Below are 18,790 nucleotides of genomic sequence, written 5' to 3' on the forward strand. Positions count from 1 at the left end.
ACACAAGAACACCAACACCAACAAAACTCCTAACAGCCCACCATCCAAAAATTCACATGAATGGAGCTAAAAGAGCAGGAAAAAAGCCAAGCTAAAACTAGAGTCAGTCCCCAGCCACACCCTTTCCTGTAATATCACAAAACTGGACAGATCAAAAGCAAACAAGATAACATCTTTGCTCCACTTACGTATTTATTTGAATGCGCTGCTTCTCCCCTTTTTGCAGTCTACAGAGAGAACTGACTCCCATGTTTAAAATAGCTCAAGTTTTACAAAACACTTTGCAAAAGAGTGAAACAGAAGGGTATTTTATCCTACAGTTACACTCAGAATAATAAAATATTAATAACAACAGAAAATTCAACTGAAACTTGGCTCAGCTGGGTGACAGAAGCCACTTTCAGAGAAATCTGTATGAAACTAGATAATAGCTTTTGCTGCTACAGAATCATTTATTCATTTTAATTCCACATACATGTCTGTCGGTCGTACCCTCCCTTCTTTAGGAGCCTCCTACTTTAGGAGCCATCAGCAGAGCAGTACTGAAGTCTTAACAAAAAAAAAAAAAAAAGAAAAAAACAAACAAATCCAAACACAAAATTCAACATAAAGCCTTCAGCTCTAATTAACTCATTATACGAGAACCAATATATGAAGTGTATTTTTTCCACTTTTAAGAGAACTTTAACCCTACTTTTTATTTATGCAAGTAAGACGTAGTGTCACAACTGCATGAGCAATTATGAGAAACTTGCATGTGAACTCTGCCCTGAAGTTCATTGATGAATCTCTAGTCTTTTCATCAGGACTTTTCATTTTCCAGTTGATTCTCTTCCTTTCTCAATTTCAGAGTGCTCAACTTCCTTATGATTCATGTGACTCAGTCCCCAAACCTTGAGCATTTGGACAGCTTCCGATTTCAATTGAAGTAGACAGAAAAGTTAAACTGAATTAAGAAGAAAAAAGTTAAAAAAAACCCCCACCAGACACGATACTTGCATGAACAAATTGTCAAACAGGATAAGTTAAAGTCCTTACCTCCTCCTTATGAAGCTCCAGTATTTTATCCCAACTGAAAGCTATTCCCCCTATTGTGGGACTTTGGATTGCTCCTGCTGTGTTAAAATTAGCATACTGGGCAATTAAGCGAGATCCCTAAGGGCTCAGATTACAACAGTTTTGGTCCTGTAGTGAACATACAGCTGCCCTGCAGTAGCGTGGTGCTCAGCTGGCATATCTGGCAGTACGAACCTGCTGCAAACTTCTCAGTAGGTACCTCCATTCATACATGTATCTATGACTGTCAGACAGGAGGACGCACAGTTTTCCTAGTAATTCTTGGTCCTATTTCTGGATTTTGATTAACTGAAAGTTCAGTTTTTGCAAGACAATCTGTTCTGACATTGAATTTACACAGGAATATTAAGTTATGCTCACAAGTTCACATCATGGTAAGTTATGTTTATTCACAGCAATGACATACCGTAGAATGCTAAGTGCTACTAGCAGCAGTTCAAGTGATAAGCATTTTTACTCCCCTAGGAAAGTGTTCACTTTTACATGACCAGTTTTTCCTGGAGAAATGCTTAACAGTTACATATGGTTATAAGAAGCAGAAAGACAATCTGGAAGAATCAAAAGCTACAGTTAGGCTCAGATATGTTCAGAAAGACCAGATGTTGTTTCTACTCCTACCCACTTGCTTTTCATAGCTCTAGCAATGTCTGACAGTTTGCAAAACATCTCAAGAGAATTCTCAAGGGAAATTCCAGAAAGACAGGACAGTCAAGTGCACTACTGCCCTGTGCTCCTTAACAGGGTATAACTGCCAGCAGCCATGAAGAAATCCAGGTTTCTTTGCCTATACTACACTTTTGTATAAACACATCAGTGGAAATGGAAGCAAAAAAAAAAAAAAAAAAAAAAAAAATCGTTCTTTTTCCCAACAGTGAGGCCAAATTTATGCTACAGGAAGAAGCTGGGGGGTAAGAAAAGATGGCTACACCTTTACAATAAGAAAGTAGGAAGAGCGGTGGCCTTCTACTCATCCCTATTGTTATTTCTGAAAGGATGGCTCAGTAAAGAAAGGTGACAAGACATCCTTTTATTCAAGGCAAGTCAGCCCTTCCTCTCTGCTGAGTTTCTATCCAGGAAACATTATGAGCAATGATGAATGTACACCATCCTTTTGGGGGGAAAAATACTTGAGAAAAATAGCCACTGATACAGAACGAGTCCACACAGTAGCTGTCACTTTTATTGTGCAGAACAGGGTGCATGTATCACAACCTTAGAAAAATTACAATTCCATACAATATCATAATTTAACACAGATATCTAAAACTTGGGACAAAAAAGAACATGTATTTAATATAACCACACAGCCAATGTTTACAAGTTCTATTCCCAACACTACTTAGAGAAGGTAACTCAGCATGCTGTTCAAAATACCTGTTTTATTCTCTACATGAAACTACCTTGCAGCTTTCACATTTGAACTGGTAACTCTGCAGCAACCCCTTCTCTCACCTGAGACATCTGTGACACCTGAAGAATTATCTTCAAACAGCACGTAAATATTCATGGAGCCTGTAACTCCCTGAAAAGCACCTGCACATCTGCACCTGTTCCTAAGTCCTCTGAAAATACATTCAATAGTATTTTAATTGCTTCTGATGATCCTCTAGCAAAATCCTGCTTTAGCTCGACAGGTGTAACTTGGTATTCAGTGTTCTTTAAACTGCTACCACAAAACAGCAATCTCTAATCTGAAAGAGAAAGTGTCCCTTATTTTTAACAGCATCAACAGCATTTGAACAAAGCGATGAAGACGAAGACTGAAGCAGTCTTGGGAATTTTTAGAAAGCTACTCAAGTTCAAATTAACCCAAACAGTTCCAAAAACATTCCTCAACAACTTCCATCTTCAGTGATACAAGACACCACGACACAACATGCCGTGAGCGAGACATCTCTTTACATTTGGATGAAAAGATGACATCAAGAAATACACCTGTATTTTCTAGAAACAACTCAGAACCTAGGATGATTTTTTTTTCCAGCAGCTTTTTTCTTATTAAAGTTTTCATGCTTAGGGTTTCTTTGAACACACTGCATATTCAGTTCATGCGCATAACCTTAGTACTGCCCACACTGCTTTGCAATGCAGCAGATCACTGTGGAACATGATGTCACATTAGCTGCTTTCTCCCTATACTCCTTAGGGCAAAAGAAATCCAGATCAGAAAGAACACTTAAAAATAAAACAAACAACAAAGAAGTAATGACTGTTGTAAGATTAGAACACCTGCTAGAAATGGAATACAAGTGAACTCTTTGTGAAAGCTGCTCAGGTTTTTTTTGCTGTTGTTTTTCTTCTTTGGACTGACATCGACAGAGGTTGCTTGAATGTGCCCCAAAGCTTTGGAGAACTTACAGCTAAATGTACTCCATTTCCAAACTCTCCAGATAAGAAAAAAAAAAAAAAAATGAATGAGAGAAGCCAGGAACAAAGATTAGGAGAGAGATGCTTACTAGGGAAGGGCCATTAAAAAAATAAAAAGGGGAAAAAAAAAATAAAATCAACGTATCTCTTGCACAGTAATGTTGATAAAAGAGAAAATGTTCAATCTTTTTTCAATACTCTTATCCTCTCATGATTGCTCATAAGAAAAATTACTAGAAGAACAATTATTCAGCATATTTATTAGCACTCCGAAGAACAGAAGGGAAGTTGAAACACCTACAGAAAAGAAGAGTAAATGTTTTATGTCCCCTAACTTAGAACTGTCACCTTTGACTAGAATACAAAACAGCGAAGAGTTTTCCTTTAATGCAGGCAGGCAGGATAACCTTGTTGCTACAGAAGCTGTCTTAATGGAGGTGATTTTGCAGATACTCTTGTTATCCGACGGACATAAATACCCAGTCAACCTCCTTCAAGCTTTAAATGCATTTGGACCTCTCCTGGAAACTAGAATATGTGCTCACCCATCTATAGCTTTGACCTGCCTTTAGTAGTTGTATGAGACAGGGAACATGCCCATAATTACTTCCCTTGATGTAACACAACCACACTGACTGTATTTGAAGACTTTAGAGGAGTTTTTATGTAGGCAGAACAAATTACCATGCATGTATTCCTTATACTGAAGGTAACCCTTACACTTTCCTTCAGCATTCTCACTGAATGCGAGTCTAACAGTCTTAGCTTCAGATCTAGGCATTTAAGTTCTCTCTACTCTGTATGACTGTCTAACAGCCATACTGAAAGACAAAAGCCTCAAGCTTCAAAGTCTACATTAGTAAATTACGGTGTTAGCTTACAGAGGGGAGTGACAGCAAGCACAGGATGAATGACACTTATGCTAATCTCTGCATGCTTACTGAGAACACTGCCACTTCACCTGTCCAGGAGCAATGAAGAGGGAGAGCACTAGTTAGCATGGTCAGAGGCACAAAAGATGACATTTTAATAGCATGGAAGAGTTTAACTAACTAAACTGCAATGCTACTAAATATTCAGGTTTAGTCACTGGGACTTAATGTATCTAGTGTTCTGTGGTAAATACCTATTTTAGCCCTTCGTGGAATCAATCAGCAGTTATTCACTTAAAAGGAACAAAAAAACCCCAAACATCTTCTCAAAAAGTAAGATCTTCAGAGCAGTATGGCTGCTGACTGCAGTAAGAAAACCTGCTGGTACAGCACACATCCCTGTAGTTGTAATACTGGAAATCTTCCACAATTAGAAAAGCAAAATTGCAAATATCCTTACCATCTGCCTAAGCTACCCCATTTTCAGTTAGGATCTACAGGGGCACGTACAAAAGCCATAAGTTATCAGAAAAAAACAATGATCATGTACAATTTGATTATGTACAGTTACATTTCAAACTAGATGCAACACAGGATAGAAAAACATCCAACTTGAACACAGATTGCTAGCAAGGTCATTGAGTATATGGAGTGCAGTTGCAGTTACATAACAGCACCACGAGAATGTAAACATCAAGCAAAACCTTTGAGAGTTGTAGGCTTTTTATTTTTAACTGTTCTCCAGTGCTCACAGAAAAAATAAAATTCTCATTAAACCTATTTATATTCAAGAAAGAATATTCACTCCTTAAACAGCACCTAGTAACGGATTTTTCAATGAGCAGGTAGTTTTGAAATCTTAATTATTCAAAAGGACTTAAAATGACTAATTGTTAATTATTTAGTTCTTGATTGATCATTAACAAAAACCAGCAGAGAAAGCAAGCCTTATGTAACAAGTTTCTCAAAAAGGAAAGAACTATTTATTTATGTACTATTAACACACAGCACCAGCACACTTCAAGTGGACATGTGCCTGTAATTTTTTCTATCAGTCCAAGCTATAAAACCTCATCTGTTCCTCAGAGGCAAACCCTCTTCACGTTTATTAGAGAGCCTTCAAAACACTTAAAAACTAAATTATCACTTTAGGCAATGCAGTTTCATGCACTGAAAAGGTCCAGAACCAGAGGAAGGCTGAGTGGTTTTACCCATTAGATGTCACATGAGGAAAGAAGCAGCATAAGCCCTACACAGCATTAAGAACAATCCCCCATATTTCTGCGGCATCAGATCCAGTTCACCTATAAACTCTAAAGAGCAGAAGTTACTTTTATTCTACTTGTATAGCATTTCATGCCAAAATAAACTTGACACGACAACAAATTTAAGAGTTGGCAAGTGAATGATACAGAACAAAAAGTTGTTTTCCTCATTGTCTATCAGATGCTTTTCAGCTCACTGTGAACACACTGGAATGCAGCAGCAAGCCTTCGGCCTACTGTAATGCTTTCTCTGTAATGTCACTGCTGACTGGCATAACAACTACCAGCTAAGGAAGTCAGGATAAAGTTGTGTATGAGAATTTCCTGTTCACTGCTACATAAAAGCATTACAATTTGCAGAACAGAAAATCTGGCAATAGGAGACAAAGTTTGTTACCTGCTCTGTGATTACAAACCAGATTTCATCTAATAATTATTGATAGCCTGAAGCCCACATAAAATCGTAAGAAACAGTATCTGTGATACTGTCTACTACCTTTGGTAATAAAAGAACACAAAAATTAAGGTTAAAAACAAGTAAAAGAGTACATATACATATTGCACGTATAGGTACACACACAGCAACCTTTCTAAAGGATAGACTAAAATAACCATTTACTGCAGAAGAAATCTATTGCAAAGAAAGTGTCTTTATAATGAATGACCTATTCAAGAGAACAAAAGAAAGACGAAGTAGCAAGCCAAAGACTTAATGCATTGTTTACAGGACACATATGATGAAAAAGGATTAAACAGAAAGAATGAACAAGGGGATTACAGAATCACAGAATGGCCAGGGTTGGAAGGGACCTCAAGGATCATGAACCTCCAACCCCCCTGCCACAGGCTGGGCCACCAACCTCCACATTCAATACCAGACCAGGCTCCCAGGGCCCCATCCAATCTGGCCTTGAACACCTCCAGGGACGGGGCATCCACAACCTCTCTGGGCAGCCTGTTCCAGCACCTCACCACTCTCATAATAAAGAACTTCCCCCTGACATCCAACCTAAATTTTCCCTCTCTCATCTTAAAACTATTTCCCCTTGTCCTGCATTTATCTACCCTTTCAAAGAGTTGATTCCCCTCTTGTTTGTAGGCTCCCTTTAGGTAGTGAAAGGCTGCAATGAGGTCACCCTGCAGCCTTCTTTTCTCCAGCCTGTCCTCCAGAACAAGCCCAGCTCCCTCAGCCTGTCTTCAGAGGGAAGGTGCTCCAGTCCCCTGATCATCTTTGATTAAACGGAAGGATGAACAAGAATTTGTTCAAACAAGCAACTTAAAGGTTCCAGCCCTATCTACAAAGGTACAGCTCATCTACTTACTAAATTATATATTTTTAAAAATTCTGAATATCACTCAAGCCTTTTAGGAGTATTCTAGAAAAGTCCTGGTGTTATCAGACTCGTATTGTAAACTAACATGAAAACCAACTGGCTTCAGTCCTAAGAGCTCACAGTGTGTGAAGCAGCACATAACTAAATAAGATTAAGCTCGACTGACGCTGCAGTATTATGACATGAACATAATACTATCTGATTTTTCAGACAGCCATTGTTGCTTTTTACTGTTCCTTAAACTCCCTAAACCATTAATAAGGCACGATGCCTAGTAAAAGCCTAACACAAAGTACTACATCACATTAAACAGAAAGTTTCCCACTGATCTATTTACAAGCTGGTCATTCAGACACTTCTGTATGAAGTTAGTAGAGCTTTCTCTCTTTAAAAAAAAAAAAAAAAAAGAAATCTATAACTGCTGGACGCAACACAGCTTAATAAAAGAAAAACAACACACACACACAACACACACTTTGCTTCTCAGTCTTACCTCAGCCCATTTAAGAATACAAGTCATGCAGAAAGCATGACTACAGTTCTCAGGAAAACCAATCTCCTGTTCCAGAAGGCAGTTCAGACAGATGGGGCATGTGTCACCGTCATGTAATAAAGTAGAACAGGAACAGCTTTCTTCCATTTCTTCACCTGGTATTATTAACATTCACACTTAGAATTTTTGTCTGTTTTTGAAACAAAGTCCTTGTAGATTTCAGTAATAAGGTAATAAAAAACAACTGCGAGAGAAGCAAATTAATCAGATTTTCAAGCCTACTGCAGTCAACATGCTGACAAGAGGAAAAGTTACAAGCATATATTCCAAGTGAAAAATATCATACAACATTTCTTAAAATGCTGTGCCATGATCTGCCATTAAAACAAAGGAAAGTTAGCTCTAGGATTACTAGAATTAGGAAAGCATCACAAAATATTTCCCACTGACTACGAAGCCATTTACTTATTGCTCTTCTGAAAGCTCCTCACATAACTGCACTGTATCCACAAAATAAATTACTCCAGCATATCATCTATTCATCTCTGTATATACATACTTTACCTTCAGTTTTTCTACTTTAAGAACTACTTTAACCCAAACATCCTCAGATATTTACCTAATAATGTACATTTAACAAAAATGGAAGTATTTTTTATTTAAATTGGAAATATTTTTATAATACCAATTTTTCTTCAATGTTTTTCACTCTAAGTTAATTATTTTTTTTAATAATGATTGCCATTCCTATTTTTGCCATGCTATTAGAAATCAACAAGTAAAATCCAGAATTCACAGGAAAGGATAAGTGCACTTCAAAGGCTGAAGAAAAATATTATGTTGAAATAGTGGTTATGTTTACACAACTTGTTTCAGAACAAGCAGCATACCAATTGAGGAACAAATTCAAAATCTAACCTTTCACAGCTTGAACTTGAATAATATAACTTGGATGCTTTTATACATAGACATTACCTTCCATGCCTTCGTGCTTTTGACCTTCTGTATCTTGAATGCACTGCTTTTTGTTCCTCATCTTCTTACAAAGTAGTCTGGAAAAGAGAAACAGTTTACACAGTTCATTTATGCTGCAGCTTGAAGATAAAAATGACCACTATGGATATAATGAGCGCTCTCAATTTCATTACACTTTGTAGAGTAGAAACACACAACATTAACAGTCAGCTACACATCATTTACAGTCTGTTTGCCTTTTATGAGTATCATTAATGCTGTCTAGCAACTGGTACTTCCAACATGAAAACTGTTATTTGCGCAACAAATGCAAAGTTTTTGCACATTTTAAGACTGCCAACAGAGCTTTAACTTTTGAAAGTTAAACATTACTAAGTTTCTACACAAACCACTCCATTTAACACTGCAGTAAATAACCTACTTAAATTGTCCTTCACAAATGGCCGAACCAACCAAATTAAGTGCTGAAGAACGAGAAGAATTAGTTGCTTTCCATCCCTAGCATCACAGTAGTAGTTGCAAGGGATCAAAATGAAAGCCGCTTGTATTTGCTTCCTTCTTGCTTTTGTTTGCATTTGGAACTATTAACATCCAGGAAAGAAGGAAGGGAAAGCTGTAACATCAAATAAGAGACCATTTCACCTATGTTTGTCAGTGAAGCACCAGGAATAGCAAAGACCATCCTTTTAAGAGCTATCCAAAGGAGTTGTACAGAAGAATAGCATGGACAGAATATCCTTGAGATCCATATCACAGAGGTTGAAAAAACTTGGTATACTGCACAATTAAGTAGGAAGTGTGTGTTCTTTGGATGACTTATCTACAACATGCAGAATGAAATACGCTTGGAAAAACATTTACACTGAGGTCTGAATCTCTTGCATTTCAAACCCTGTGGTGACCCTAGACGTGCTATAAGCACCCAAAGTTCCAATCCAACAGCCCTACAGGGACCAGCAACTTCGTTCTGAACTCTACAAAGCTTTTTAAACTTATTATAGAAAAGGACAAATTAAAGCTTCACAAATGACTGAATGACAACAAACAAGATTTACTATATAAGCACTCAGACCTGAGGCAAACATACTGGTATTTCAAGCCCTACTCTTTAATGGTTTCACTAGAAAAGGCAGGCAGAGCTGAGAGCACCACCATCACATTTGTCAGCTAAATCTCTAAGTTGCTCAAAAGCTACTGGTTTTTGCTTTGCTACCTGGATATCTGGTAATGGGAGAGGCAGAATTTGCCTTCGAAAACTTTTCTTCTGATTGAGTCTTTTTTGTTTGATCTTTGCAGTAGCAAGTGTTTTAATGATCCCTCTTTAAAACAAACAAACAAACAAAAAAGAACAATTGAGAAATGAGATGATCACAGATAGCCATTATATAACACATTCCCTGCTTTTGTAGGCAGTCCAAGAAAGCAGGGCTCTGATCTATGTGCCCCAAACGTAGTCCACTAAAGAAATGGTCGAAACTGTGAAACTAATTAGCAATCTGTAGTTTGAATTCTAAATGCCATCAATGTTCCCATTAGAAACTACTTCTTAAAATCTCCCCCAAAGGATCACGTTACTCAAGTCAGCTAGGAGAAGGAAGGAAGAATAAAACAAGAAAAAAAAATCTAAGGAAATTAATAGTGGTGCATTTATAGTGATGTAACAACTGACACATGAAGTCATCACGCTTCTGCTCCTTTTCACAACTTTTTTTTTTTTACGCCCAGTAATCAAAATGCAATAACTAGATATAGTCATCCTCCAGTAATGATCAATGGACCAGTCTAAACAAAAGTAACACTTGTTTATTTCAGAAGGACAGAATTCAAGATCATTCAACAAAATCTCCAGTAAGCAAGCACAAAATGATGCCTAACACTGGTGTATTCTTGTTGCCTTAGGGGACAAAACTCAGGAAACATTTGTATATAATCTCTCAACTTAGACACAATGCATTTGAACTTAAAGGAGTGATTTATTTTGACTACTCTGTTTACATAAAACATTGTACGTTAAAGAGAATGTCTACTACTTCCATTAGTATTTAATAACTCAAAACAGTTTAAAAGCTGAAACAATAATCAGACACACATGCAGCGTATGGGAACACACTTGGTTAAGAAGATGACAGTAAATTCCTTTACTTCCATCATTTTTTTGGGGGGGTAGTATGAAGCAGGGCTCTGTCCAGCCCTATGCATTTTGATGGTCTTTAAGAAACCTTGGAAGGTTTAAGACTCTTCCCTCAGAAAGCTTATTTTTAATGGAAAAAGCATCCTGACGATTAGACACGTGCAAAACCAAAGTTTAGTAAGTCATGACAGGACACAGAGCATCCTCTAGATATCTCCATATGGACCCACCATGATCTGTGGACCGTTGGGAGGCCAACATCCAACTGCCGATGAACATCTTAAGAACTTTTGCCCTGGACCATCCTAGAGATGGACTGAGGAAATGGCATTTCCAGTGACAGCTGGACGTTTAAAAAGCTTTTCACCTACCTATATCACTTAGTCTACCACAACGCGTATCCCTTAAGAGGAAACTATTGGATGATCCCAAGCGTACATCAAGAACCTCCAGTTCTCTTTTATTTGGAAAAACTTGGAAGTTGACTAAAGTACCTGAAAGGTTGACTTGTGACACCACAGTAATGTTGCTTGTCCTCCAATAAATGAAGGCTGAACTGGGAATCTGGAAGCGCTTATCCTGGATTTATTCCTTTCTGTAGGACATCCTAAAAACAGAACCAACAGGCAATCTCAAAGGAGACCTTATAAAGAGGATTTTCACTTTTGGTCTGTTCAACTTGTACCTTGCCTTCATTCTCAAGAGGAATGTCATAGAACCAACAAACACAAAGAGAAAGGAAGAAACCAACTCTAACAGAGACACACCTCTTCTCTATAGGTGGTTTAAGCCTATTCATGTAGACTCAGAGTCTAAAGAATCAGACCTATTCAGACAAGGAGACACTGCTGATTTAAGAAGTCCATCCAAACCCTCTAAGGATACAACTATCCAAGACAGTTAATCTAAAAGCTGGCTGCCACCAAAAGCAGCAGCTCTGTTTCTCACCAACAGTGACAGTGAGCAGGCTCAGCTTACTAAGAGCCAGACATGCCAAAGAAACAGCAAAGAACAGAATGGGTGAGTGAAAAGATAAAACAGGACCGTCTCTTTTGATGGCAGCAAGGTGCTGGAATAGCTAAGACTTGTCCAACTTTCTCCCTTAGAAGGAAACACCAATATGGCCAACTCAGTCAGGAACTGGAACGGGCTCCCCAGGGCACTGATCACGGCACCAAGCCTGCTGGAGCTCAAGCAGTGCTGCTCATCAGAATCACAAGCATTAACATAGGTACTGGGACAATCCACACAAACATTGGCATTTCTGCAAGGTAGGAAAGGCATCATATTTGACCAAAATCCCTAAAACCCAGGGATATTTATTCTCTTTCAAATATCCAACAAAAACACACTGAAGAAAGTTACCCTATACAAAAGTACAGACTGCTATCACACAGAGCTGAGCCTCACTTCGTGAGGAAGCTCATGAAGTTAGAGAAGTGCCAACTCTGCCCCACTGGTACATTCACGGTGACCACTGACAACCAAGATGGCCAGTGCTTATGTAAACCTAGTTTACAGTCTAAGAACTAAACGAAGCTAGGCTTGTTAGCCAGAAAGGAAAAAAAAATAATTTTGGAAGTTGTAACAGCGCAGTCTCATTTTATTTGATGTATATATTCACAGCTAATACCTAACCTGTAATTCAGAGCATGTTATATCCCCTTCTGGTTCTTCAGCCAAACTTCTCAGGTTTGTAAGAAAAACCCGTTTCTGCTCTGACAGGCAACAAACTATGTGATAGTCAAGTCTCTGGCAGCTCTTGAGGATGCAGAAGTATTGAGGACAAAAGCCACAGAGCTTCCCTAGGCATTGGAATAATGCTGCTGCAATAAAACTGCCACTCACAACACTGCTTTCCAGAAGTGTTCTGAATCAAAGACAAATCCCTAATCTTTACAGAAATTTACAGCTTGGCCCACAACAGCTCTAAGACAGAACAAATGCTCCCTGGGTTTAATGCATGTCATGGAGCCACAGTTAATTGCCCACATGCAGAAGCGGGTTCATTTACAGTAACGAGGATGAACAGAAGGTTCTGAAGACTAATACAAGATGATGAAAACTATACTCACAGAAGTTAAAACTGCTCCGTTTTGCTTTCCAAAACTATTATTTTCAATACAAGGCAATAAGCATTGTACTTGTTCCATATGCTGCTGACAGAACACTCAAGCACAGTGACAGGCATAATAGAAATAAACAAGCAATAGAAAACAGGCCACGTAACACTCTCACAAAGTGTACAAGTCAGCAATAAGGAGTTTCTGCTAAGTAACCTGAGACTAAATTGTGTGAAATTGAGATTTACAAATAACAGGAACTAATTGCAGGTTAGATATTACTGTCGTGGTGCACACAGCTGAAGCAACTAAACCAAATCAGCGCAAACTCGTAAGTCTGCCTCTTGCTGCTGAAGGTCCTTAGCCACACGTACACTTCTGCACCCAGAAGGGTTAGTATTACATACCACAGCCAGCAGAAATGGCTCAGTCATTTCCAAGAACAGTTAAAAAGCGCTTTTTTTCTACCCGCTTGGAAACATCAATATTTTCATGCTTTCCACCAGAGAGCAGATACGTGGCAGTAGGTCACTGAGGCCAAGTATATTCTTGCCACAGAAGCAACTCTTCCAAACCCAGCCATGTCAAAAACCTGAAAAAAAAAAGTCTACATTTACTCAAACTTCGTTAGTCGTTCTATTTACTTTTCCCCCATAAACTAGATCCGTGTTCAGCATACACTACTAACTTGAAGTTCCTGTCCCATTGCTACACTGCACATGCAACATTCCCACAAGATGAATGAGCATACTTCAGCCAATGCTATGGCAACACAGCAGGACTTGCTGCACTCACTTCTCTGATGCTAAAGAAACCAGGAAAACATCTCTATGTTTCTTAATAACATCCTGAACACACCCAAGGAGCTGGACTTAACTGCAGGCATGCAGGAGATCAACTAAAAAGACCTTGCAAAGACAGCAAGAACTGGAAAAGCTGAGGCCTTTCAGCCATGGAAGGAAGGATTGCAAAATTCATACAGACACTCACACATAAAGCTAATAGAACATATTAGAATTATGTAACCCACAGGCTCATGTAGCATTTTATGGATTTACTTCAATGGAAACATGCAAAAGATTGCACAGAACCATACCCATGCTCTTATTGAAACTATACAGAACTGAATCCCACATTAAAAGTCTGCTGCTCTTCTATTTTAAAGATCAGATAAAGCATTTATGATACCCTACACTCTTTTAGTAGCTATGAAAAGCTGAGTTTCTGTAAGAAGTAATTTCAGCTTACAAGTGTTCAGACATTGATTTAAAAGCAAATCAAAAAGACAAAGAAAGTAACATGGCCATTCAGACATATGTTTTGCCTCACAGAAGCATGCTCTTAGAAAAATATTATGTGAAAGCTAGATGTCAAAAACACAGCCCTCAAGATCCTTTTCACTTTGAATAACAGTATTTTATACGCATAGGTCAAAGACCTCTTATAAATCTTGCACCAGAAATACTTTACTTTTGGGAAGTGGTGTAAAAATAAAGAGCTTACAAAGGTTTTATCATGACAATTGAAACAGTTTTGAGCACCACTGTATTTTGCAGAAAATCTCCTATGGTATTTGTAGAACAAGGCATTAGATGCCACTTGAGAAGTAGTAAGACAGATGGGGAGTAAGCAGTTCCAATTACTGTTCACTTGCTTTCACGGTTCTGACTCAGTGATCACTTTCAAGATAGCTAAAGCAAGCTAGAAAAACACAGCCAAGAATAGAAGAAGGGGTGTGAGAAGGTCTCCTTGATGCTGATAGTGACAGACAAAATGTAACAGGAACTATTTGCCATGAAAGAGGGAAAAGCCAGACCTGAGCATGAAAATCTATATTGAAAAATCACAATTATAATGATCTAGAGTGAAGGATATACTTTACCTTCTATGTTAAGATATCTTAATTTGGCAACATCTTGAAATCCGAAGGAGTTCAGACCTAACAGACAGCTTTTCTTCAGTTGTTTTAGGGGACTTGCAATCACCTTTTGTTACACCTATCTGCCCCCAGAGGCCACCACCATTTGTGTCACAAGTAGCAAACTAAGAACATTCAAGAGAAGCTAAACTGCACAGAAGCACTTATTCAGTGGCTGCATAGAAAGCAGAGTATTTCCTCCTCTCTCCTTCCTGGATCTTCACAATCACCCAAGTAATCTGTTCAAGCAGTCCAATTTGCTCATTTGTTGTGAGAACACAAGCACTGAATATCATTATGGCTCAGTTTCATTTCAAGTTTTCCACTTCTCCTGTGGAACACCAAAGGTAGAAACAAGCATTCACTGCTGTAGCACTGTGTTGCTGCTAAAGGTATGGATGGACTTACGTGAAAACTTGAAATCCACCAGCATCTGGATACATCTTTGTTGTTAGTGCTGCCAGTCAAGCAAAAGCTAAGCAGGAATACAAGTGTTAACTCACTTGATGCCAGCAATAATTCCAAACACTAGGAGCATCAGCCAAGTTAACTAACTCACAGATAGTACTTCTGAAGGAAGATCAACAGTTAAGTGGTACTTAAAGTCAGAGCAAGTGCATTTTAGTGGGAGCTCACCAATCCTTACATCAAGTGCACTAAGACAGACATTATTACCAGTGCCTTGCAGATGCGATCAGATACTGCAGTTTACCACAGCATTTGGCTTCAAAAAAACTGCTTCTAGAAGACTTCTTCAGTATTCTACTTGATACCACAGAAGTGAAGAAATATGAAATAATCTCAGAAATATAAGAATGCCACCAGCCACAGAACAAAATTAAAATATTATCTGCACACGTTTGCTGTGATGGTAGACACTGCACACTGGCTGTTCCATGTACCAAGCTGTGACCTAACACACAGACCATTAACCAAGTTATCCTCAAACCTCTTCAACCGCAAATACACCAAAAGCAGACAAACATTTGCTCTACAGAAGTCCGACCAAATAATCTCTAATGAAAGCATTCTAATACCCAAAAAGTTAAAACTCAAACTGTGTGTACTCCTGGGGAAGAAGAAGGGTAACACCAGTGTTTCATCATGACAATCTGTGAGAAAGCATTACTCCATAAAAAGAAAATGGATGAAAATATTCACTTCAGCACTACGTACACAAATGCAACGTGCAGATACTCATACACCTATGGCTGTATGCATAGCTGTATCAAATATAAAATATATTCTAATTTCGCCTGCTTCATAGATAATCAAACACAGTATTTTGATCATTCTTTGTCATATCAGTTAACAATTCTGCCAGCCTAAAAATGACAACTTTCACATTTGGTTAAGTTTAATTAGCTTCTCTTAAGACTTTCAGTTGGAAAAACAATCAGAAGTGTCATAAATATAAGCTGTAGGAAAGCAGTACGTTTATAGAAGCACTGGGTTTTAAAAACAAACAAACAAAGAAATAAAACTCCAAAATAGAAACGTCCTCACAGCTAAGAACTGTTGGTTGGATCTGGTATGGGCTACTGAATTACAGATTGTGCATATTCAACCTCTGAGAGACCCTCCAACAGTCACTAGGCCTCTGGCACACTGCCTAGCCTATGTGTAGAGATGGGATGGATAACTACAGGATAGCAGAGCAGCAACTTCAAGGAACAGAAAGACAAACACAAGCATTCGCCTTCCAGCAGCTGCAACCCTCCAATTTATTTCATGACCACAGCCAACTTCCTATTCAAAGGAACCATTCGTGTTTGGTCCAACCCTCAGAGCCAGAAAGAGATGTTCACAGCTTGTAAGCTGTACCTGTAGCCTCACCACTGGCTTAAAAATAATCACCATGCTCATATTCTCTCAGTGCGAGCTCACTACTCTTCCAGGTAAGGCAGCTACATATAGATGAAATAAAGTGTACCCGTGCTGCTGAAAAGCCATGAACCAGCCCTTGTTCTGAAGTACTCTTTACGTAACATGCATATTAGATAGAAACCTCTGAGATTTATGGCTACAGGAGAAACTTTAAGGCATACTGTCACCACGTTTGCAAGATAGGCAAATAAAGACAGTAAGAACAGTTCTGATGTGTGTAAGAGCTATTTTCCTCTTCAACAGTTTGGCAGATTAACCATTTTAGAATTCATTCATACAAACTGTTGCAGTAAAGAATCAGTTCAGATGTCAGAAGGAACTAGAGAGCAACTTATTTACAGCAGAACTGAAGTGGAAGGACATTACATAGCAAACTTTAAATAGGTTTTACACATTTTACTAGGATGCTCAGGATGATGGAAGACTGAGAGCATTCTGCAAAGAATTCCTGTAACAGGTAAAAACACGTTTGTAACCAAAGCTCATATCATGAGCAGAATCACCTACAAGGCAAAGGCCAGAACTCACACATATGATGCTATTCAAACTACAGTCAGGTGAGAGCAAAAATATCTCTATCTCCTGGATGTTTCAGAAGGGACAGATACATAACAGGTACATAGAACATAAACTTACACCTTCATATTGAGGCTAATTCAACAACCATCACATACTGTGTTTTGAGTAGTATACACTAAAGCTCAAAAACCTCACTAAATTCCTAGAGAAGCATCTTGAATATGATCTGAACCTGAGATAAAGTAGTGATTTCAACTTTACTGTTTACAGAGAAGGTCTGGAAAACACTCTCTCTTAATCTCTCTCTCACCGAAGTGATCTTATGTTTTTGTAAAGACAAATTTACGAATTTACTGTCCATTCTGCCTACTCACAAGTAACTTTAAAGCAAGTGAGCCATGGAAAAAATCCTGTATATTTCTTATTTGGTCCATGTACCACTCTAGAACTTACCACATTAGCTACTGAAGAAATCTGCATAAGTCCAACATTGCAACTTCATGTAAAAGCCTAAAAAGCCCTTCCCCTTCCCACGTTTTTTCATCTCCTCCGAGGAAAACAAACAAAAACGTCAGTATTTCTAAAATCTTTAAAAGACGCCACTGGAATCACTTCCAACTCCTCTCCACAGGGCAGGAGCATTTTTGTGTATTTCTAAATACAGCTTCCCGGTTAAAAATAAAAAGAAATCCTTAAATTTTTATTTAATCAATTAAATCGCAGCCTTTTTTACTCACTGCCATTTCATTCAAGGAAATCACTGCTTACTTTAAGAAGGGAAGGAACTACGGTGAACTGACTAGAGACTTTCCCCGTTGTTTTCCAGCGACAAGAAGGTTTGGATGCCCACAGTTTCACTAAGCTAAACTACCGCTCCCTACGATCCAAAGGAGAGTTAAGCACTACGTTAAGGATTCAGAAGCGTAAGACGGAAGCTAACAGGACTTCCCTTTAAGGTTACCCGAGCCCCAAACCCTTAAGAAGGGTTATTCAATCAGAAGAGGCGTTCCGATCCGTTCAATGATTACGGCTTGAGCGACCACATCTGCACGTTTTCAGAAGGCGGTTCTTTCCGGCAGCAGAGCCAGGGACGGCTCTTAACGAACCGCTCCGCCCTCCTGCCTTATCGCGTTCTCACCAACAACTCGCGGTCGACTCGCCGCGTGACACAAAAGCATTATGGGAGGGAAGGGAGCGGGATCGGCCTTACCCCAATTGTCCCGTTTCAAAAGTTACCAAGGCGGAGATCGGCTGTCAGCGCGGAACAACGTGCAGCCGCGAGCCGCACACCGTGCGCCCCAAACGCGTCCCGCCGCTCCGCACGCAAACGGAGGAGCCGCGCCGATGTCGGTCCCTCCACGCAACTTCCGCCGCCACCGCGCAGCCCAACGCGCGCTCCGGGCCCGCTGGCGGCACGCTTCCCGCCGGACGGAGAAGCTTTGTTCGCCGCTGTGCTCCACGTGAGCCCGCCGGGGACCGCTCCTCCTCCCGCCCCGCCGGCACTCCCCTCCGGCAGCTCCGAACAGGCGGCCCCGGGGCGCCCCTTTGTCCTCCCGTGGCCGCGCGTCCCCGCCCGACGGCCCCGGGAAGGCTCCGCCGGAGCCGTGCCCGGGTCCCGCCCCCCGAGCCGCGGAGGTAGCGGCCGGGCTCCGAGCGGCGGTGGACCACCGGGACGAGCCCGCCGCCGTTTACCTGGCGCCGCGGCGTCCTCCGGGGTGGTCACCACCATGGAGCGGAGGCTCCGCTTCCCCCGCCCCGCGGCGGGCCGGCAGGGCAGGGCCGGGCCTGGCTCAGCGGCCGCCGGGCCACATGTCCGCGCGGCCGAGGGGCGGCGCCGGCGGGGGCCGCGCGGGGGCGCTGTTCTGCCACTTTCCGCTGCGAGAGGAAGT

At 40.1% G+C, this 18,790-nt stretch overlaps 1 protein-coding gene across 4 annotated transcripts in view; it reads right to left on the reverse strand.

Moving 5' to 3' along the window:
- SCAF11 (SR-related CTD associated factor 11) overlaps nt 1-18,790 on the reverse strand; it is a 41,325-nt gene extending 22,535 nt beyond the window's left edge. The window contains exons 1-5 of one of the 4 annotated variants that reach the window (XM_085219979.1): nt 18,594-18,790; nt 12,985-13,169; nt 11,009-11,121; nt 8,384-8,460; nt 7,409-7,563 (exon numbers count right to left, since the gene is read on the reverse strand). In XM_085219979.1, the coding sequence (XP_085076105.1) occupies nt 7,409-7,563; nt 8,384-8,444 (216 nt within the window). In that variant the 5' untranslated portion in view covers nt 8,445-8,460; nt 11,009-11,121; nt 12,985-13,169; nt 18,594-18,790. Of the gene's footprint in view, nt 1-7,408; nt 7,564-8,383; nt 8,461-11,008; nt 11,122-12,984; nt 13,170-18,111; nt 18,478-18,593 lie in introns of those variants that run through there. The other 3 variants (XM_085219975.1, XM_085219969.1, XM_085219984.1) reach the window with 3 other exon arrangements.

This window comes from Meleagris gallopavo, chromosome 1 (assembly GCF_905368555.1).
Source record: "Meleagris gallopavo chromosome 1, MGAL_WU_HG_1.1, whole genome shotgun sequence".
Lineage (NCBI taxonomy): Eukaryota > Metazoa > Chordata > Aves > Galliformes > Phasianidae > Meleagris > Meleagris gallopavo.